The 23934-nt window shown below is 42.4% G+C and overlaps 2 protein-coding genes across 3 annotated transcripts in view; one reads left to right on the top strand and one right to left on the bottom strand.

The window, feature by feature from the left end:
* Positions 1–17680, bottom strand: part of Arih2 (ariadne RBR E3 ubiquitin protein ligase 2) — a 59127-nt gene extending 41447 nt beyond the window's left edge. The window contains exons 1-3 of the mRNA XM_051204060.1: positions 17473–17680; positions 14162–14225; positions 10882–11228 (exon numbers count right to left, since the gene is read on the bottom strand). Of these exons, the coding sequence (XP_051060017.1) occupies positions 10882–11133 (252 nt within the window). The 5' untranslated portion in view covers positions 11134–11228; positions 14162–14225; positions 17473–17680. The remainder of the gene's footprint in view (positions 1–10881; positions 11229–14161; positions 14226–17472) is intronic.
* Impdh2 (inosine monophosphate dehydrogenase 2) overlaps positions 1–23934 on the top strand; it is a 134829-nt gene that overhangs the window by 80413 nt on the left and 30482 nt on the right. The window lies entirely within an intron of this gene.

Below are 23934 nucleotides of genomic sequence, written 5' to 3'. Positions count from 1 at the left end.
TTGGTGCCCTCTTCTGGCCTGCAGGCATACATACAGACAGAACACTGTATATATAATAAACAAATCTTTAAAAAAAAAAAGGTATATTTTGTAATTCACCCACCCATCATAGCCCTGACCAGGCCCTGTTTGGGACTCTGCCAAAGCTGAGCATCTTTCCCTGAACAAACTGTTAGCATGTTTCAAGAGTCATGAACAGCCAGGCATGCTGCTTTACCTGTAATTCCAGAATTTAGGAAGCAGAGGCAAGATGATCAGGAAATCTGAGCTACACAGCAAATATGAGACTAATGTGGTTTGAGCAAGCCAGACCCCCTGAAACAGCGTTCCTGGTGATCCAACATTCAAAACAGCTTGAACAAGCCAGCCTTGCAGACTACAGCCAGGATTTCTGCATCTTCTTAGAATCCCCCATGACAGCGCCCCCTATCAACAGGAAGTAGTTTGGAAAGAACGACACCCAAATTCCCAAATATTGTTTATAAATGTTTGCTTTCATTTAAATGGACTTGGTTATAAATGGTTAATGATCATAGCCAATTCTTTTTAAAGTTAAAAAGGGGATTATGGTATAGGTATGAATACTTTGTTTTGGAATGGATTTTCATTTATTGATACAATTTAATGTCAATTTTGTGAGATGTGTATTTCTCCTCTTGTTTAGGTAGTGTGTTTATATAGAAATATAATGTAGTACAGATTATAGATAATTACCTATGATAGTCAAAGCTTAGAGTTAAGTTAGTTAAGTTTTTCAACATAAACAGAGATGTATTTGAGATAGATAGGCATTCTTCAAACCTTTCAAAGACCTATAGAATATGGCATTTAAAATGGTTTAGGGTTTTTCTCGACAATGAGACATAAATGCTCCTGGCAACACCACCTGAGTCAAAAAGGAAGATGAAGATGAACATTGAAGAAACTCGTTATGGAGTTTACTTCCAATATGGCAAGACTAGCCATTTGGACAAGATACTGCTCTTGTCTGGACTGTTTGACTTTATGCTGTATAAACTGGACATGCAGGACCCACAGAAAAGTGAATGGTGATTCAAGATGGACATTGTTACAGAGATCCTGCTTCATGGAAGAGTCTTCGAGACAGTATGCAGGACACAGAGAAAAGTGACTGACAAACTGCCAATACAAAAAGACAGTTTAAAGTTTCCTGCTTTGCTGAAGACTCAGCTAGACACACTATGGCCTATGGGCTGAAGATGAAATATTACAGAAGAACTTCAGGTGACTGACAAGGCGAGATGTCTCTGTCATTTCTAGAGTTTATATACTATCCTTCTGTGGTCTTTGATGGAGTTAAAGACAGATAGTTATGGTTATAGTTTTCCTTAGTTAAGCTTAAAGATAAGTTACATATAGGACTTTAGACTCACAAATATAGGATGGATGATAGAATAGTTTCTTTTAATCTTGCTAAATGTTAATGGACTAAATATTGTTAACTGTGATTCTTATTTTATATTGTTGTGTGATATATTTTGCTATGTTAAGGTTAAAACCCTTCTTCTTTATTTTAGACAGAAAAGAGATGATGGGAGATGTCATTCTGTATATGTTTCTCATACTGGTTAATAAATAAAGCACTGCTGGCCAATAGGAAAGGAAGATAGGAGGGACTAGGAGACAAGGAGGAAATAGGAAGTAGGAAGGAGGAGTCAAGATGGAGAGTCTGGAGAGAGCTGTATGCGGCAGCCGGCTCCCGGTAAGAAGACCACATGGAAATACATAGATTAACACAAATGGGTTAATACTTAAGACAGAGCTAGCCGATAGGAAAGTAGTAACTGGCCAACAGTATAATATCTAATACAGAGTCTCTGTGTATTATTTGGGGCTGGCGCAGCAGCAGGACTAGACCAGGCGGAAAAACAGTACTCGTTACATATAATAAACAAATCTTTAATAAAAAAAAAGGTATATTTTGTAATTCACCCACCCATCATAGCCCTGACCAGGCCCTGTTTGGGACTCTGCCAAAGCTGAGCACCTTTCCCTGAACAAACTGTTAGCATGTTTCAAGAGTCATGAACAGCCAGGCATGCTGCTTTACCTGTAATTCCAGAATTTAGGAAGCAGAGGCAAGATGATCAGGAAATCTGAGCTACACAGCAAATATGAGAGCAGCTTGGGCTACATGAGATCCTGTCTCAAATATGGGAGGTGGGTCACTGGAAAGATGGCTCAGCATCAGCAGAGTACATAGGGATCAATCATGAGGACCAGAGTTCAGATCCCATCACCTATGTTAGACAGCTCACTGACAAGCTTACTGCCATTCTCTCTATCCTTAGTGGGTACCTGCACACACATGTACACATACTCATACAAGCACATACACAGAGACATGAACACACAAATAACATAAATAGTACTAAATGATAAAATTCTTGGTTAACCAATCTATAATTTATAATAAAAAGTTTGATCATTAGGCTGGAAAGATGGTTCAGTGGTTAAGAGTACTGGCTGCTCTTCCAGAGGACCTTGAGTTCAATTCCCAGCAACCACACGAGTTACAGCTCACAACTATTAACTCTAGTTCCAGGTTATCCAATGCCACCTTCTGGCCTTACAGGTATCACAGACATGTGCCAGGTACAGGCATACATTCAGCTAAAATACTATACTTCCTTCTTTCCTTCCTTCCCTCTGTCTGTCTGTCTATCTACCTATAGAACTATAATATATATTACATTAGGCTATTTAAAAACTATCTATGACTACAGGCAATCCAATGCCCTCTTTTTTGCTTCCATGGGAAATCACACAACATGTAAAAACTTGTTGGGGTTTTTTTCAAAGCCACTGTGGCTTTCCTCCAACTCAAGAGATCTGCCTGCCTCTGCCTCCTAAGTGCTGGGATCAAAGGCAGTGCCACTATGTCTCAACAATTAAAAAAAAAATTTCTTTCAGCTGGGCAGTGGTGGTACACGCCTTTAATCCCAGCACTGGGGAGGCAGAGGCAAGTGGATCTCTTGTGAGTTCGAAGACAGCCTGCTCTACAGACCTAGTTCCAGGACAGCTAGGGCTATTACACAGAAAAGCCCTGTCTCAAAAAACAAGACAAAAAACAAACAAACAAAAAACAACAACAAAAAGATTTTATTTATGTACATGAGTGTTCTGTCAATTTTATGCCAGAAGAGGGCATCAGGTCCCACTATATATGGTTGTGAGCCACCATGTGGTTGCTGGGAATTGAACTCAGGACCTCTGGAAGAGCAGCCAGTGCTTTTAACTAATGTCACCTCTCCAGCCCCCAATTATGCATTTAAAGCTTATTATCATACAAAGCACTTCTTTCTTCTATAACATCAATTAAAGCCTATGCATGTTTCATATAAAAATACAGCACATGAACTGGGGTGAAGGCTCAAACTGTTGTAATAAAGCACAAAAAGTGGGGGACCTCGGTAGATTCCATGGTGGGCAAAGGACAAACATGCTAGGCAAAGGCAGAGCTTAAGTGAGAAGTTTTATTAGAAAGGGAAGTAAGGGAGGAGGAAAGAAGAAAAAGAGGTAAAGACACAGAGAGAGGACAGAAAAGTCCTGTCTGCCTCAGGGGAACATTGGGAAAAAGAGGAAGTGGGTGGAGTCTTTCTTTGAAAGAGCCAGGATACATACACCCGACATGAGCAGATGGGTGACAGGCGGGGCCAGGCTTGCCTGGATTACAACACAGACATACTGCTTACCACATAAACATTCAGATCTGAGTTGGATACCCAGGGACCTATTTGTTGTTTTGTTTAAACAAAAACAAAAAACAAAAAAACAAACAAAAAAACAAACAAACAAAAAAGAGCCAGGCACAGTAGTTGATGCTTAACAATCCTAGCACTGGAAAGGAAGAAATGAGTAGATCCTGGGGGTTACTAGCCATCCAGTCTAGCCAGTAAACTCCTTAGCAATTCAAAACACTGTCTCAATAGATGCAGTGTTCAGGACCCAAGGAACAACACCTGAATATGACTTCTAGCCTTATACGCATGTGCGCACAAACACATACAAATACACAAAGGAAGCAATAGTAATCGGGCTGGAGATAATTCTATGAAGTGTTTGCTTGCCCTTCAAGTATGATGACCTGAATTTGATCCCTAGAGCCAAGTAAAAGTTGGACACAGAGGCACACAACCTATAATCATTGTATTTAGGAATCTGAGACAAGATCCCTTAAGCTATGGTCAGCCAGTTTATCAGAATCAGGGAACTCTAGGGACACTGAGACCCTGCCTCAAATAATAAAGTGGACACATATGGTGGCATACACTTTTAGTCCCAGCACTCAGGAGGCATAGGCAAGCAGATCTCTGTGAATTCCAGGACAGTCTGGTCTATATAGTGAGTTTCAGGATAGACAGGGCTATGTAGAAAGACTCCGTCTCAATAATCAAACAAACAAATAAGGAGAGAAAGGGAAGGGGAAGCTGGTGAGATTGCTCAACAGGCATGATCGCGGACTGCCAAATATGATGATCTAAGTTTGATCTCAGGAACCCTACAGTAGAAAACCAGAACTCCCAGTATGTCTTCTGATTTCCCACATGTGTGCTGTGGCATGTGCACACATATATGCTCACATATACACAAATAAAAAATTAAAAATCAGCACGTAAGAGAGATGGTGCTGAAATTAACAGTACCGGCTGTTTTTCTGGGCTTGATTATCCGCACTCAAACAGAGATGTGTAACTGCCTGTGACTCTAATTCCAGGGGATGTAACACCCTCTTCTGCACTATGAGAACCAACCATACAAGTAGTACACAGACATACATGCTGGCAAAACAGCCATATACATAAGCATTTTGTTGTTGTTTATCAAGACAGGGTTTCTCTGTGTAACAGCCCTAGCTGTCCTGGAACTAGCTCTGTAGACTAGGCTGGCTTTGAAGTTCAAAGATCCACCTGTCTCTGCCTCCTGAGTTCTGGATAAACATTTTTTTTAAAAGTTTTAAATAAATACAGTTGAGAGCCACTGAGGTGGTTCAGTATGTAAAGGTACTTACTACTAAAGCTGATGACCTGAGTTTAGTTCACAGAACCAACTGACGAAAGGAGATAATCAATTCCTACAAGCTGCCCTCTGACCTCCACATGTACATCACAGTACATGAAAACCACCCCAGATAAATAATGCAAAATAAGGGTGGGGGCGATTGAGGACGATGCCTGACAACCTACAGCCTCTACACACAGCCGTAAACAACCCCATATGAACATAGGTACATCCATGAGTGCATGAATGCAACGCATGCATGCATACCCCCCACCACACACACACACACACACACACACACACACACACACACACACACACACACACACACACGATCGGGCGGGCGGGCAACGGGACACTAGGTACAGTGAAGGCACACACAGTAAGGCAGTGACATGACATAAGGGCTCATTGGCCAGCTAATCTAGCCTATTTGGTGAGTTCCAGGACCAGACAGGAAGCCTGCCTTTATTTAAAAAAAAAAAAAAAAAAAAAAAGCCCGCCCACCCCATGAACCTGAGGAACAACACTTAAGCCTGCCTTCAAGCCTCCAGTACAGGAATACTCACAGGAGTAACAAAGGCAGTCTTTTTTTTTTTTTTTTTTTTTTTTTTTTTTGAGCCAGTCTATCATGTAGCTTTGACCATACTGGAATTTTCATTAGGCCAGACTGGTCTCAAACTCACCGAGATCTGCCTGCCACCATACCAACAGTAACTTAATTACTGTTACATGATCACTGAAAAAGTTATCCTCGCAAGATTTTCTCCCTCCCCTTTTTAGAGTGAAGCAGTCAATCCGCAGTAGTCTCGTCCTCACAACTACATGAATATCTATAGTGTTCACTTATTAACAGACATTTCCTTAGTCTTCACTTTCACAGCATTTTATTTTTTGCAGTACAAGGAACACAAGACCCCTGTGAACACTGAACTAGAGTTCAAAAACTGAACTGTGTCTTCAACCCTTTGTTTTCATTTTTTCCCCTATGTAGTCCTCTTGGCTCTCCTGGAACTCACTTTGTAGACCAGGCTGGTTTCAAACTCAAGAGATATGCTTGCCTTTGCCTCCTGAGTTCTGGGACTAAAGCCCATGCCTGGCTCCTTGGTTTTGGGTTTTTTGATTTTATTTCTTTAACTATAAAGCATCACTATATAGCACAGGCTAGTTTTAAACTTTTGAGGCTTGTGCTATCACATTCAGCTTCACCTTCTCTTAAAATAATCTTACCTGGAGATTTCTCTCAGGACACACATAAAAATTTATACTAGGACCCTACTATAACTAAAGGCCCATATCCCAAAGACTGGGTAAAGACACTGGCCATTAAGCTTGAGGATTTGAGTTTGATCTCTGTGACCCACATGGTAGATGGTAGGAGGTAACTAACCCACCAATTTTCCCTTGACCTCTACCATACCCCCTAGCATGCATGCACATAGGAAACAAATAAATAAATGTAATTTTTTTTTTTTTTTTTTTTTGAGAAAGGGTCTCACTATGTAGACCTGGCTGGCCTGGAACTCACAAAGATCAGTCTGTGTCTGCCTCCTGAATCCTAGATTAAAAGTATGTATCATCATGGCTGACCAGGCAATTTCAAAAACATAAAGATTCAAATTCCAAAATATTTATTTTAAAATCCTTATGCTTTGTAAATGCTCATGTTTAGTTTTTGTTTTATCATAACTCATCCTACAGGTAAACTGCCAAGACTCAGCAAACAAGTAATCAGATATTTAGCAGTGAAATTTTAAGTCATTCCTCAGACTTAGGTAGTTTAGCTGTTCATGAGACTAATTTTAAACTACATGCTTAAGGTTTTCTATGAACCATGTAGAAACTACATCAGGAAACAATGAATGTCCCAAACGTCACAGGACGATGCAAACAACTGGTAAGGACACCAGTGACATCATACCTAGCACCTCTACCTTATTCTACTTTCCCCTCCTTCACTATTGTACAATACTGTTTGGTTTTAGTTTTTTTGTTTACTTTTTTAAAAGACTGGATCTCATGTATCCTATGCTGGCCTGGAACTCACTACATAGCTACCTCTATTCCCCAAAGTGCTAGTATTACAGGTATGTGATACCATACCTACATTGCCTTCTTTATTATTGTTACCTTTCTCCAACCTCAACTAAGTTCTAGAACCATTTGATCTCTTATTATAATGGTTTATTTTTTTTTTTTTTATTTTATGGGCATTGGTGTTTTACCTAAATGTATGCCTGTGTGAGAGTGTCAGATCCCCTGGAACTGGAGTTGCAGACAGGTGTAAGCTGCCATAGGGGTGTTGGGAACTGAACCTGGGTCCTCTGGAAGAGCAGCCAGTGTTCTTGAGCCATCTAACCAAGCCCTATAGAACCACTTGAAACAGAGTTTTTTTACATTTGCAACAACTAAGCTTCAACGTGTACTGCCCAAAACCCAAAGGGGGGGGGGAGGTAACATGCTCCTTAGTGAATTGTGGGAAGAGAAAAATGAAAACATGTCTACCAGCAACAATGCTTTTGTGGGTTATGATCCTCTTATCTCATTTCCTTCTTAACATGCTTCATCTTGCTATCTCTTAATTTCCAATTCTGTTCCTGGTTCTGTCGTCGTCCCCCCCTACCCCATACAGGTTTCCCTGTCCTGGGAAGTAGCTCTTGTAGATCAGGCTGGTCTCAAACTCAAGAGATTTGCCTGTCTCTGCCTCCCAAGTGCTGGAACTAAGGGTGTGCACCACCACTGTCCCGCTCTGTTCCTGGTTCTTTCTGTTCCTTTTTTCTTAGTCTAGAGGGCAGAATGATTTCCTTTCCTGAAAATTTATTAGGATGCATAGCAAAGACTATGCAGCAGCATACAGCTCAACAATCAAGAGAAACACCAGTATTCAAGAAATTACCTAGTATCTACTGTGAATGCAAAATTGTGACAGCAACACTGGTCAGGACCTGCCTGGCAATCTAGTTTAAGAGATGATGTCAAAATGCACAAAAGGATCAAACATAAAGCCTCAGAAGATGGTAGTAAATCATCCAAAAAAGAAAAAAAAAAAGGCACACAGAGAGAGCTGGATGTAGTAGAAAGCATCTGTAGTTCCCAAATTCTGGAGACTGACTGGAGTTCAAGGCACACCTGAACTACACAGCAATACTGCCTCAAAAATAAATAAATAAATAAACAAAAATAAAGCCCAAAGTCCAGGCATGCTATGAGTTCAAGGCTGGTCTGGTCTATATATCAAATTCCAGCACAACTAGAGCTACATAGAGAGACCCTATCTCAATAAAATAAAACCATAAAGTCTAAACATAAAGTCCTGAAAAAGTAGCCATGATGTCTTTTAATTCCTGCACTAGGCAGACTGAGGCAGGCAGAATTCTGTTAGCTTAAGGTTTACATAGCAGTTCCAGGGCAGCCAGGGCTACATAGTGAGATATTTAAAAAGAAAGGTGGGTGGGGGGGTTTGAGGGCTGGAGAGGTGCTCAGTGGCTCAGAGCTTTTAGTGCTCTTGCAGAGGGCCCAGGCTTAGTTCTCAGGACCCACATCAGGCACATTATAACCACCTGCAAAGCCAGCTCCAGGATGATCCAACAACTCTGGCCAAAACATACAACTTTAGAAATCATAGTAATAAATCATCTTTAAAGAAATTAGAAGAGGAACCAGACAGTGATAGCACATGCCTTTAGACCAGCACTCAGAAGGCAGAGGCAGGCAGGTATCGAGGCCCGCCTGGCCTATAGAGTGAGTTTAAGGGCAGCCAGGGCTACAGAGAAACCCTATCTTGAAAAATTGAAAGAGGAATTGTCAAGTTTGTAGATTTGTACTTGATAGTTTCATTTGGCCATGGTTGTTACCATGCTCCCATTTAAAGTTTTCAAACTCTGATGATTTTTCTGGCCCACTTGAGGCTGATAAGCACCTCAAATACCAATCCTTTTATGGTATATAATATCACACACTTTTGTTATGTATAACTGCCATTTTATCATTCTTCCTCCTGTCACCTCCTGGAAAAGCCTTCTCTAGACTTCCTAATCTTTTCTTGTTCTCAGGGCTCCTTTAGATTGTTACTTGACATCCCCTAGGGCATTTCGAGTCCACAATACCGGCCAAACAATACAGGCATGTGGGATTTTTTTTTTCTTTCACACAGGATATCACTATATAGGCTTGGCTAGTCTAGAACTCAAGAGATTCACTCTGAGGGATTTTTGAAGGGGGTTAGGGAAATATTGGTCAGGACTGTATGTATCCCATGCTGACTTCAAACACCTTGTGTAGTTTAGGATGACCTTGAACTCGATTTCCCTGCTTCCCCTGCATCTACCTCCAAAAGCTGGGATTAAGGCCTAAAGGACCATGTCCAAGCCTTTTTATGCTGGGCATAGAATTTTTATGCTGAACAACAGACATTACATACAATACTCCTTTCTAGAAATTCACATGACACAAATTGATATTTCCTTTTAAATAACTGCAAGAAAATTTATTTGGTTGGAATGTCTTTTTTTAATTTTTATTTACTTATTTATTTTTGAGACAGTGTCTCATATGTAGCATCAGCCAGTTCCGAATTCTCTATGGATCTGGGGCCTTGAATTCACTATGATCTTTCACTGTACCTCCCCAATGCTCACAGCAGCGATACCATGCCCCCAATCATGCCTTCAGACCTTCAGTCTAGGGTATTTGGGGAAGGAGAGGCATGCATGATACAACACATTTGTGGAGGTCATGGGTAACTGTAGAGTTGGGCCTCTCCTTCCACCTTTACACAGGTTCCAGAGACGGGACTGAGGTGCTCAGGCTCCCGTGACTAGCGCTTTCACCTGCTGAGCCACCTCACCAGACCCACTGACCTTCAATTCGATCCAGCAAAATCCATGGGATAATCATGAAGGAAAGTCAGCAAAAAAGTAAAGTAAGATAAATATTCTCATTCTCACATTATGGCAAACATCTTACAAAGAAAGCACCCTGGGAAAATGCCTAAATAAGCATTTAAAAAACATGGTAGGTATCAAGAGGGCAATAACTGGCCTGAGACAAAAGATTCCAAAATTATGCTAGTTTACGTGGTTAAGACACACACACACAAAAAAAAAAAAAAAACCAAAAAACAAAAACAAAAAAAACAAAAAACAAAAACACCAGCATCTGTTGGAATAACTTAGTAAATCAAGTCTTTTAAATTTTTATACTGATACCCCCAAATACAAGCTGAGAACTGCTTTTCTTAAAAGTTATTATGAAAACTCTCAAAATAGGTAATAGCCATCACTACCTGATACGAATGACTTCCTCAGCCCAAAGTCACAGGGAAAGTCAGGGGATATGGGCACTTTTAAGACTTATCAACAGTTGTGTAAGACAGTGGCTCAGATGCTCATCATTTCCACAAGAGTCATATAACTCACTTTTAAAAACAAGTAAAAGCTGGGCAATTCTGTCAGATACTTCTCATCTGTCTGGAATTTATTCTACACTTACTTAGCTATTCCTTTATTATTATTATTATTTTTAATGTGTATTGTGTGCATTGGTGTTTTGTCTGCATGTATGTCTGTGTGAAGGTTACAGACAACTGTGAGCTGCCACATGGGTGCTGAGAATTGAACCCAGGTCCTCTGGAAGAGCAGTCAGTGCTCTAGTCCCTCCTTTGTAATTCTTAACCTGAAGTCCTTGAACTTTTTATATTTCAAAACAAGTTAATATGACAAAATACCCAAACAATGCAATACATACATAGGTTTGAGTTTCTAGCTATATGACTATTCAATATATATGTAAGAGTCATTAGTTAACACATCATCTTGCAATTTAACCAGAGATTACATTTGAACTGACAGCTCTACTCACCTTTAAGACAGAGGCTAAGCTGGTCATGTGCTCATGGAGGGCACCCTCAGACTCCTTATAGGTCAAGCAAGTGAACTGGTACTCTTCAGGATCAAAAGCATCAGCCCCCTGCTGCTCCACATCACTGGCTACTCCCACATAGTAGTCCTCTATGTCCCCAGGGTCCTCTTCTTCCTCTTCTTCTTCCTCACAATTTGGGTCATAGTCCTCTTCATTGCTGTCAGATCCCTGGCTGTTCATGTCCACCGACATCTTAATATCCAGCCAAGTAGCAGGTCAGGAAATCAGCTGTTTTTTTCCTCCCTCCAACTTTATCGTTTTCTCAAATGCATTAGCGTTTTTGTCTTCTAAGAGAGAGAGAAAAAGAATAAGTATAACTAGTTCTCTTTTAGAAATTATAGTGGAACTCATTCAAGAATCAAAATAATACAGCCCTAGCCCTGTTCCTACTATAGCCTATCTCAGTTCTTACTCAGAGATCTGCCTGCTTCCTGAGTTCTGAGCTTAAAGATTTGCGCTGTCAACCACTACCCAGCTGTCTATCTCAATTCTGGTTTGATTCATAACACCTCAGTATCAATCAATCTCGTAAGACAGAAACCCATGATGACAAACATGAAAGGCATGAAAATGCAAAGATGTCTTCCCATGCAAGAACTTATATTCCAAAGATACTTGCCTCCAATCCTGAAATTAATTCCAACGTGGTACCAACATAGTAGAAGTGACTCAAGTTGTTCCCTGACCTCTATACAGGAAGCACTCAGCTGGGTGTTGGTGGGGCACGCCTTTAATCCCAGCATTCTGGAGGCAGAGGCAGGCGGATCTCTGTGTAGACGAGGCCAGCCTGGTCTACAGAACTAGTTCCAGGACAGGCTCCAAAACAATACAGAGAAACTGTCTCGAACAACAACAAAAGTGTGTTTGTGACCATTCCCAAATTATTCATACTACAAAAACACCAGCAAGTTCAAACTGATATGTTAACCATCATTTTAAAATGTAGTACAAAAAAATAAAATATATAAGTATTCATTGCAGGACAGCAAAGTGATGTGGAACATTATTTAAGGTGTGTAATATTTGTTTATGCTGTGGTATATTTATTTTGATAATGCAAAGATGTGTTGCATTTGTTTAACTCTGGGAAGCTTTGATTTTTTTTTTTTTTTTTTTTTTTTTTTTGCATAAAACACTTGATGGCCTAATAAAGAGCTTAACAGCCAATAAATAGCAAGGCAGGAGAAAGATGGGGTGGCTAGCAGGCAGAGAGAATTGAAGGAGAAATCTGGGAAAGGAAAACGGGATGGGAGAACAAGGGAGAGGAGGATGCTAGGGGCCAGCCATGGAGTAAGAAGGAAAGTAAGATATACAGAAGATAAAAGCCCAAAGGAAAAAGATAGGCTGTGTGACTTAAGAAAAGCTGGTTAGAAATAAGCAAAGCTAAAGCCGGGTATTTAAACAACAAAGTGACATTTATAACTTAATCTCTTTCTTGGTTTATTTTTTTAGACAGGGTTTCTCTGTGTAACTTTGGAGCTGTCCTCGAACTCACAGAGACCCACTACCTCAGCCTCTTTCCAAGTGCTGGGAGTAAAGGATCAAAGATGTGTGCTGCTACCACCAGGTGTAACTTAGTCCTTTTCACAATTCTCTTTTATTCTTGAGTTACAAGCTTATACACAATAAAATAAGAACATATCCACCCCTCTACAATTTAACCTTTTTTATTTAATGTAAGTATGGTATTTGCTCATGTATGTATTTGTGTATGCATGTATGTACATGTGTTTGTTGGATTACAGGTATGCACCACCACAGCCCTGCTAATCTTGCTAGCTCTCCATTTTGTTTTTAGTTTGGTCTTTTTTTTTTTTTTTTTTTTTTTTTTTTTTGAGACAGGGTCTCATTATACATAGCCCTGGCTGTATTTTTGCCATTGAACTTGTGGGTGGGCCACACCCTTTGGACAAGGTTTCAGGTTCAGAGGTGACCCCTTATAAGGTAGAGGAGGGGCTAGCTTTAGCTGCTCTCTTGGGTTTCAATGAGAGCATCTGAAGGGCAGAGACTGCATCTTCAGAGCAAGAAGACTGTGGCGCTTATTTACTCTTATCTGTGTGTTTCCCTAATAAATACCTAATTATCATTTATCTTGGGTTTGGTGGACTCATTTAAACCCCGCCTTCACCTATCTGGCCTGAAACTCACTATTTACACCAGGCTGACCTCCAAACTCAAAGTAATCCAACTGCCTCTGTCTCCCAGGTGCTGAGATTTTAGAGGCATGCATCATACCCAGCTCGCCTTTTCTTTGACTCAGGCTTTTCCCTGAACCTGGGCTTACAAACTGACTGGAAGATCTAGCCAGCAAGCATGAAGAATCCTCATTTCTCTGCATCTCCAGCACTGGAGTTGCATGTACACCCACCTGCTATGGAATAATCCTCTTATACACAGTAATGATTTGTCACTCAAATAGGTATAAAAAGCTGATTGCCCAGTAGCTACGCAGAAGTATAGGCAGAGCAACCAAAGGTTGATGGGAAGGAAAAAGGGTGGAGTCACCAGCCAGAGGGAGAATTAGTTGGTCATATAAAATGAGATAAAGGTAAAAACCAGGAGCCTCAAAACAAAACAAAACAAAAATAAAAGCCACGAGCCTTGGGTCAGCATAAATAATAGAAATGGGTTGGGTTAAGTTGCAAGAGCTAAGTTAGTGACAGGCTGAATATTTACAATTAATATAAGCTTCGGTGTGCATATTTTAAAGTGGCTGTGGCCGACAACACCCACCACATCCAGCTTTCATGAGGTTGCAAGGGATTAGAATTCAGATTCCCCCCCTCCCCCATTTTTTGACAAGCATTTTACTGAGTGAACCAGAACCTCTGCTCCCACAATTTGTTATGGTTAAACTCAACTATGGTTGAGTTTGTCTTCTGTAAGAGAAAAAATTAGCCTGTCAGGGCACACCTTAATCCCAGCACCAAGGAGGCAGAGGAAGGTAGATCTGAGTTCAAGGCTAGCCTGCTCTAGACAGTGAGTTTAGGACACCTAGTGTTACACAGAGAAACCCTGTCTCTAAAAACCAAGAGAGAGAAAGTTAACCTTGGACTGAAAGATGGTTCAGTGGGTAAACATGCCCACCACCAAGTCTAGTAACTTGAGTTCAACTCCTGACTCCACATATTAGGAGAGAACTAACCAAAGCTGTACTCTGCAATACACACAATGCACATCAACATAACAAAATTTAAGGAAAGATTTAATGTTTAAATACCTGCAATTTTTTAAGATCTTTCCTGAAGGTACCACCCAAACAGTCTGTTTCATATGACTTCCATCTGAAATGAAAAGAGACAATATTTATGCTTTAAAAACGGATATCCTGCTCTTGCAAGTTTATTATTTTTGTTTCTTTTGAAACAGGGTCATCATATAATGGTTATCTTGGAATTCTACTGTAGACCAAGCTGACCTTAACTCACAGAGAACCACCTGCCTTGACTTTCAAGTACTGGGATTAAAGGCTTGTGCTACAGTGCCCAGTTATTTTTTGGTTTATTTCACATGGCTATGAGAGGAAGTCAGAGAGAGGACAGCCAGTGGAAGTATGTTCTCTCCTTCAACTCTGTGAGGTCCATGGATTTAACACAGGTTTTCAAGGGCAACAGCAAATGCTTTTACCTGCTGAGCTACCCCAGTAGCCCACTCTATCTTTGGTTTGTTTTTTGTTTTTGTGTTTTAGACAGGGTTTTTTTTTTTTTTTTTTTTTTTTTTTTTTTTGTAGCTTTGGAGCCTGTCCTGGAATTCGTTCTGTAAACCAGGCTGACCTCAAACTCAAGAGATCTGCCTGTCTCTGCTTCCAGAATGCTGGGGGATTAAAGGCGTGTGCCACCACCACTCAGCATATTCATTGTTTTTGAGACAGGATCTTGATATGTATCCCGGGTCTGCCTTCTCCTATAGAATGTAGGAATTATAGGTATGTGTCACTTCACCCAGTTTTCAAGTTAGTATTATCTAGCAGTAGGAGACCTGAATCCAGAATCTCACACTTGGTTAGCTAGGTAAGCACTTTCTTTACCAGAGCTATATGCTCAGCCTTCTACTCCTCCCTACCTCCCACCCCCATACCCCTGGGTCTAAGTAGCTCTGACCTATAACTATGCTGATCAGGGTGGCCTTGAACTCAAGAGATGATATTGCCTCTACCTCGTGAGTACAGGAATTAAAAGTGTGTGCCACCACTCCCAGTCCCATTTGCCCAAGCAAGCCTAAAATGCACTACAACTTCAGGTATTAATCCTTCATTTCTACAGGGGGGTTGTTTTACCAATGCATAGAATAGGCTAGCTAGCCTAAGGCATGTGTGTGGAGGATTCCCCTCTGTCCATCTCTCACTGTTGAACAGGAACACTGGATTACACACTTCAGTGCCTGGCTTTACACGGTGACCCATGTTTGTAATCCCAGCCCTTGTGAGGTGGAACGAGGGTCAAGGTCATCAAAATTTGAGCCAGTCAGGGTACATGTCTCATGTAATTGATTTACAATAACAATTCACCTCAGAGGATGGTCATTAGGCAATATTAATATCTATTTCCCTCGACATTATGTGACCATGGGTGTGTGTATGCTACTGCCAGAACAAGTTCAAGAACACATTAGTGTGAGAATCTTGAGTACTTCTGACAAAACAAAACGTCTATGACTTCAGTTTCTTCAAACCCTGAATTGTTCTTGGAATGTTTCTTTGCACTCCTTCCAAGTACAACTAATAGTAGTTGAGTTTACTTCACATTACTCATTATTGCTTGCTGCTTTTTCAATTAAATATTTTAAACTATCCTTTATATGCCTCTATGGGAAAAATAACTAGTTTTTGTCACATGGTGCTTGTCCTTGATTCTATACAGCTTGAACTCATGAGAACTTTACTCATCCAGGTTCCTCCTACATACGCTAGGGCAGTAAACATGCTACCATGAATGCGCAGTGACCTCATATTCCAAGGATCATCGGACTTTCCTAGAGATATGGATCTCTAGTTTCATATTTTTTCTTTTTATATCTACTGATTTTTCCTTAAGGTTTTTTTTTTTTTTGACTACCAGAGCTTATAACTGTTTTAAAAAAATACTTCCACTATAGGTAGGCAAATACAAATTAATTAGAAATCAAAGTCCAAAGAATTATCATGGAAAGAATATTTCCAAAAAACAGCCAGACATAGTGGTACACTCCAGAAGCAGAGACAGATGGATGTGAGTTCAAGGGGGCAGACTGGTCTACAGAGTTTCAGGGCAGCCAGAGCTGTTACACAGAGAAACCCTGTCTTGGGGAAAAACAAAAAACACACAAAACTGAGTCCTGACTTTGTTCAAAGGGGCCAATTAATATGTTAAATATGCCTATATATGCCAGGAATGACATAATTAGTACTTTTTCCAAAAGCCAAAGTTATCTTCATAAAACCTGCCACTCATTGAGCTGGCTTCCAAGACACGGAGACATGGTCACATACAAAAGGATAATGATCTCTGAAAATTGACAAGAGCACAGAAATTTGCTTAGTGTAACAGATGTTTACTCCAGTTAAAATACCTGGACCTCAATGGTCATTTATTAACTACATTTTCGAAAAAAACTACTTGGGTGAAAAATACCAATCGGCAACTTGTTTTAAAACTCGGCGCCAGCCTGGCATGGTGGCCAGTACTTTGGAGGAAGAGACAGACCGATCTCCGAGTTCGTGGTCAGCCTGGTCTACATAGTGAATTCCAGGACAGCCAGGACTACGTAGAGAGATCCTGTCTAAAAACAAACAACAACAACAAAACTCGGCATCGTATCTATTCCAATAATGGTACGAAGCCACTAATAACATGAGGTTATTTAAAGCTTACTTTAAAAACTAAAGTTTATTTCTCAGATGTACTAACTACATGTCAAATACTAAACAGGCATGTGTGGCAAGTGGCTACCATACTCAACACCGAAGGTCTAGAACGTGTTCATCGTGACATAAAGTTCTATGAGACAGAGTAACAATCAGAACTAAGGCGAACTCGTCGAACACTACCGCCTCTCCCGAGTCTAGACCAGTGGCGTCGGGCGTGACCGCACGTCTCCCGGGTGCGCCGTGCTCGTCCAGAGAGACCCGCGCGGACACCAAGCCCACGCGCAGGGAGGACCCTTCACAGGACGGGCGTTAACAAACTGTACGGGCGGCGCAGCAAAAGGTCCCAAACACGACCCAAACCGGGAGCCGCTGAGGTGGCGCGTTTTCCAGGAGCGCCCAGCGGGGCAGGCCCAAGTGTACCGGCGCCCGCCAGCCAGAGGCGCTGGCCTCCGACCTCTCGGTGAGCTAAGGAGGCGACCAGAAGAGAAACCCCGGAGACACACCGGGCGCGAGTTGCCTCCGGGAGTCTCTCCCAGTCAGCGGGGAACGCTGCGACCCGGGACACCCGGGACTCGCAGGCGGCGGCGAAGGCGGAGCCCCGACCGCGCCGGGGAGGCGCGAGGGGACCCCCCCCCCACAGCGGCCAGCCAGAGTAAACAAGGCCTCGACTCACGCCGCGCACTTACCGGAAGCCGCGGCCCTGCGGCCGCAGAGCCCAGGCCGGCCAGACCAGGTCAAGCCGGGCCAAAAGAGTCTGACTAGGACGCAGCGGCAGCGGAGGCGACGGGCGGACACGGGTCGGGCCCGCGCTGCTTCCTCCGGCGGAGCCGTCCCCGCAGCTCCGGAAGTGTTCTGCGCAGGCGCGTCACTTCCGGTAGGGGTCGGCCGGCGGTCGTCCCAAAGGCTAACAGGCTTCTAGCAAATGCGTAGTCGTAGGAATTGCTTCCTAGCGGGTGTCGCGCCGAGAGAGACTGCTGAAAGGTCGCTTTCGAAGGAATGGTCTAGATATTTTTCTCTGCTGTAACCTTCCAGTGTTGCGCGAACTCTAATTAGTCTTAATAACGAAAACCTCGAGTCAGATAAAGGGGTAAATGCTGAAAAATCACAAGCAGAGCAGCCAGCCGCTAGTTCTTACCTCAGACGGAATGGACGATCCTGTCTGTAGGAATCTTCACCCTGAACGCATGAGTTCCCCGCCCCCCATACTGTTCTCTGCCCAGCCAAAACCCTTCCGTCTCCACCTCCCCAGTGTCAGCATTGCGGCGGCTCACGGGAGCCACAGAATACTGAGTGTTACAGCTCGGGTGGAAAAGTATGGCAATCTGGAGCCAAGGAATACCAGAGGTCACAGTAAGCATAGCTGCTTACAGCACTGCTTCAGGGAAAGACTTCCCCAGTGTATCAGCTCTGCTCCGGCAGGAGAGGTTTCCTGGGCACAGTTGTTACAGTTCGGGTCTGTCCCGGGAAAAGCGGAGTTGCTCTGCTTTGCCAGGGGAAGGATTCCAGGTCGAAAAGTGTTACAGTCATACTTCACTCCACTCCACTCTGCCCAGGAGCGTCTCTGTTCCGGAGAAAGGAGGTTTCACCTAAGCCTCATTCAAGACATTTATTGTAAAGGATGAGTCCCGGAAAGTGGCTGCCCCATACCATGGAGTTTATATAGGGATTCTTAGGGGCGGAGTTTTTCCAGGGAGGGGATTAGTCAGATTTCAATCCCTGAGATCAGACTGGCTAGATCTCCTGCTCAGCGATTGGTTAGTTTTCTGCACAGGTTTAGAGTAGGCTCTGATTTCAGGGCCAAATTGTTTTGTTTTGTTTTTTTCCCCCGCTGGTTCTTGTTAGCCTTTTGGCTCTAATTTTAAGGTCAGGGTATATTCTTTCACTGGCTCTGATTCCAGGGACAAAGTGTGTTTCTTTGGCACTGGTTTCAGGATCAAGGCGCATTTCTTTAGTTCTGGTTGCAGGGTCAAAGTGTGTTTTTTTGGTTCTGCTTAGGGTGTTCTTTGGCTTGCTTTTTTTCCCTACACCTAGCGCTGAAATTAAAGGTGTGTGATTTCCAAGTACTGTGATTAAAGGTATGAGCCACCACGGCTTGGCTAAATGTTTCTCATTTAGACTGGATCAATGTAGTGTAGCCCAGGGTGGCCTTGAACTCACAGAGATCTGTCTTGCCTCCTGAGTGCTGGGATTAAAGGTGTGTGCCATCAGTGCCTGGCCTCTGTGGTTTAGTGGTTTATCTCCACAGTCTGATCAGGCAAGTTTTGTTTGTTAGATCACAAACAAAATATCAACACACACACACACACACATAATATGTTCTTACATTTATTTTGTGTGTGTGCCATGGCTCATGTATAGAACTCAGATGCCAGCTTTTTGGGGTCAGTTTTCCTCCTTCCAACATGTGGGTTCTGAGGATCAAACTCTTGTCAGGCTTGGTAGGCAGCAAGTGTTTTTACCCACTGAGCCATCCCCCAGGCCCTTAGTTGAGTTTTGTTTGTTTGTTTATTTTAAAGATTTTTTTCAATGTATATAGTGTTCTGCTTGCATGCTAGAAGAGGGCACCAGATCTCATTACAGATGGCTGTCAGTCACCATGTGGTTGTTGGGAACTGAACTCAGGACCTCTGAAAAAGCAGCCAGTGCTCTTACACTCTGAGCCATCTCTCCAACCTCCTGACCAAGATATTTTTAACTATCTTTTTTCTTGATGTCTCCACACTTTGCTGTTTGTACTCTGATGCAGAGCATGAGAAAACATTCAGGCCACAATGGAGTAGGTAAAGGATCATAGTTTCTAGGCAATTGTGGTTTGACATGAGCCATACTCAGAATTTCTGCCTACATTTGAAGGAAGTCTTGTCGCAGGATATCAGACTTTGGCTTCTCAAATCACAATTTAAGCGTTTCTGCATCTCATAAGCTTCTCCACCGATGCTGCAATCCAAATCAGACTAAATCAAACCAAATTAGAAAAAAAAAAAACGTTTAATGAATACAATGCCCCCAGATGGCCTTCCAGCCCCCCAAAGAGGAAACAGAGAGACCAGAAAACCACACGTCTATTTTCTGGGGGCAGTATAGATACCCTGTGGGAGTGGTCTTGAGCATTTCTGGGGGAGGGATCATCATTTGGCAGGCTTTCTGCCTGCCAGCAGCAGGGTTTGGAGGGAGATGGGGGAGGTGCAACCTTCACCATAACATTCTAGACACTTTGGGTGTATGGATGCCAGGGGCTGGGGTGAAGCTTCCACCATAGCAACAACCTTACTAGCCAACCACATTGCTTTCACTCACCTTAAAGGACAGATATTTTTTGCTTTTTTTTTTTTGTTTGTTTTTTCTTTTTTCTTTTTGAGAAGGGATTCACTATATAGCTGTGGTTGGTCAGTGTTGCTACTCAACTATCCGGCCCAGCAATTCATACATCTTTTGTGCTTTTTTGCACAATTTTTTGCCCACAACATACTGTCCTTAGGGCTCCACTCCCTTCCGGGATGGGTCACCAAGTGTTGTGGGTAGGCCCTCTCAAATAGCAGCTGCTTCGTGATGTTAATGCCAGAGTGAAGAAGCCAGTGATTCTGGGTAGTGAATGTTTGGCTGTGCAAATATGTAGATAACCTCTTTCTATCTTTTCTCAAACGTATGTTCTGGTATTCAAGAAACTTGCCTGAGAGGGGTGTGGTGGTGCATACCTGTAACCACATTACTCAAGAGACTGCAGCAGAAAAGAAAACTGTATAATAGACTCTTCTATGTAGAACTATAACTTGGGGGACTTGGGGGCTTGCTCAGCTGTTAAGAAGTCTTGCTGCACTTCCAGAAGACCTGTGTTCTGTTACCTCTGTGATGCACATTCCAGGTGCCCCACAATGTCCTGTAACTCCAGCTCCATGGGATCTGAAGCCCTCTTCTGACCTCTTCAGACTCACATATACACATAAATAAACACAATTTTATTTTGTTTTCAAAGACAGTGTTTCTCTGTGTAAACAGCCCTAGCTCTACTGGAGATAACTCTGTAGACCAAGCAGGCCTAGAACTCACAGATATTCACTTGCCTGTGTCTTCTGAGTGCTGGGATTTAAGGTGAGTGTCACCGCTCCCAAGGATGGTATGTTGTGGGCTGTCGTGGTTTTATCACAGCAACAGAAAGCAGACTAGGACAACCAGTATACTTGGGTGCTTGAGTTGGCAAAAACATATCCATGTAAATCGTGATGATACCAGCAAAGGATCCAAATTATATTTTATACAAACTAATTTCGGCTATCACTTTGTTACTGGTAATGGATCCCCTCCAGTAAGGGGGAACAGCCTTTCTATAGATGTCTTGCACTGGCAAATTACAGAATGGAGATGCTCACCTATCAAGTGCCATTTTATATGAGAGACTTGATAGGACTTTGGCTTTTGATTTAGCATCTTGGGACCAATTCCAGCCCCCTTCCCCTGTAGGTACTGTGGGATGGTTGTCCTTAGGATTCTAATACTTCATGCATGCATGTCCTTAATAGTGACTAAGAGCACTTTTGCTCTTGCAAAGGACCAGATTTCAGTTCCCAACACCCACAGAGGGGGTCCATGACTGCTTTTTTCTGATCCTTGCAGACCACCAAAGTTTGAATCAACATCATGAAGTTCAAACCAATTTTGTGGCAGTAGGTTATTCCTTAAACCTGGCCAAGGTACCCAAAAGAGTTGGATAAGGGCTATGAGTTTGATGAGCCATTTTAAAGAAGATGTATACATGTTGAGATGGTTGTGATGAAGGGCATCCTGTAGTGCCCAGAATTTAGTCATGTTTTCCCCATCAGCTTTGGCATCCCCAACATGCTGATGGTGACATAGTGACTGAGACTTGCTAGCCACAACTTTGGCATTTTGTGACCATGTGTATTTGTTGTATAGCCTATAACCCTGACCTCACCTCCTGTCAATGATACACCAAACAACAGGGTTCTTGAGCTCCATAGTGTGTGTGCATGTGTGTGTATGTGTGTGTGCATATTTCTCATTAAAGTTTCAAAACCAACTGTATGAATTCATATATACATATATGTATTAAATTTAGGGGCTGGAGAAATGGCTCAGTACTTTTTAATGCTCTTGTAGAAAACTGTGTTTCATTCCCAGCACCCACATAGAAACATGCAACCATCTGTAACTCCATTTCCACGGATCATAGGCATCTTATAGGCACTTCACATATGTGATACACATGCATACATACATAATACAAAACACTCATCCCCATAAAACTTTTTGTTTGCTTTGTTTTTCAAGGCAGGTTTCTTTGTATAGCTTTGGCTGTTCTGGAACTAGCTCTGTAGACCAGGCTAGCCTTGAACTCACAGAGATCCACTTGCTTCTGCCTTCCAAGTGCTGGGATTAAAGGCCTATGCCATTACAACTATGTTTATAAAACTTCTTAAAAATTAAAAATTCAGTGGTACCTGATCTAACAAAGATGGCACATGTTTAATCCCAGCACTCTAGAGGCTGAAAGAGAAGAATTACCATGAGTGTGAGCCTAGCCTGAACTACATAGCAAATATCAGGTCAGTCAGGTCTACGTTGTGAGAACTTTACTGAAAAATACTAAAACAAAACAAAAGCTCTACCTTGTGGACACAGGAAATGGCTCCTAGTATAGACCATAAAAGCCCCTCACTTGATCTCCCAGACTAATAATAACTTCTTGAACTATGAGACCAATCACCTGTGTTTAAGCCACTCCAATAAAACAATGAATAATTGAAACTGGAACTAGTGGTCACTCAGGAAGGGGCAGATGTGACACAAAAATGCTCCTACAAGGAAGGCCTCCATTTCAAAGGTGATCTGCAGAAGCAGCTGACCCCCGTCCGGAGGCACGCGTTCCTGTATCCCTTTCCTTTCCTTCTCACTCTGTGTCTGGCTATCTGGTTGTCTGGCTGGGTGGCTGGCCCCCGAAGTCCTCCTCATCCTCTCTGGTTCCCAGATCCTTTTTTCCCTCAAATTTCTCCTATTTCTCATCTGTCAACCAGCCCCACCCATTCCTCTCTTTTGCCTCCATATTGGCCATCAGGTATTTTAGACAAAGTTAACACAGCTTTGCAAAGTTAAACAAATGCGACATAAACACCACACACCTTAAAATAAAATTCCCTTCCCCTCTGTGATCAAAGATTCTTTGCTCTCCTGCTTCTTGGTTACTTCTTTGGTTGTTGTCCAGGTCCTTCCTCATCTATTTGGACTCCAATCCCTGGAAGGGAAAGGGCTTCACCACTCCCTTGGTGACTTGACTTCACTGATTAACACCCAATTCAGCCACTAGCCCAAGCCTCTCTTCAGAATCCTGGATCAAGGGACAGATCTATTAATAGACATCTCAGACTAATCATGTCTAAAATGTGCTTTACCACTGTCTAATCTGCTTCTCCCTGTCTCTTCCCCAACCTCAGTTAAAAGTGATGCTCCTCTCCTTGCTCAGGCCAAAAAAAAAAAAAAAAAAAAAAAAAAAAAAAACGCAAGCATCACCCCTAACCCTCTCACAAACCGTTTTTAAAAAAAGATATATATGTTTGAGTCTTTGCCTCCATGAACGACTGTGTGCCTGGTGCCGTAGAGGCAGAGATAGGGCCTCAGATCTCCTGCAACTGTAGCTTTAGACAGCTATGAGCTGCCACTAGGATGCTGGCGACAGAACCTGGGTCCTCTGTGAGAGCACCTGGTTGTCAGAACTGCTGAGTCAGCTCTCCAGCTCCTCTACAGGGCATGTCTATTCATTAACTGGTTGCCTGGATGTTCCTTTAGAACATAGTCACAGTCTGACCACTCCTCAGTACAGTCTCTGCTGTGCCCTGGTCCAGGCCAACATCTCTGCTCGTGACATTTAACCTTTTCATGCCTCTTGGCTTTTCTCCTTGCTGTTCCCACCAGCTAAAGTAACAGGGATTCTGTTTTGTTTTTGGTTTTAAATTTCATCTCAGATTGTTATTCTCTGCCCAAAACCCTTTGCAGAAGAGACTGATGTCCTCACAATGACAGAGTTCCTTCCGATAAGTCTCCATTTGTTCTCTGTCCTCATCAGCCCCCACCCCCACCCCGCCCCGTGGTTTCTTCAGACTGGACAGCACAGCCCATCTCAGAGGCTTTGCATTTTC

The sequence above is a fragment of the Phodopus roborovskii genome, unplaced genomic scaffold (genome assembly GCF_943737965.1).
Source record: "Phodopus roborovskii unplaced genomic scaffold, PHOROB, whole genome shotgun sequence".
NCBI lineage: Eukaryota > Metazoa > Chordata > Mammalia > Rodentia > Cricetidae > Phodopus > Phodopus roborovskii.
The sequence above is the reverse complement of the archived record's forward strand: the minus strand, read 5'-3'. Positions and strand labels throughout refer to the sequence as shown.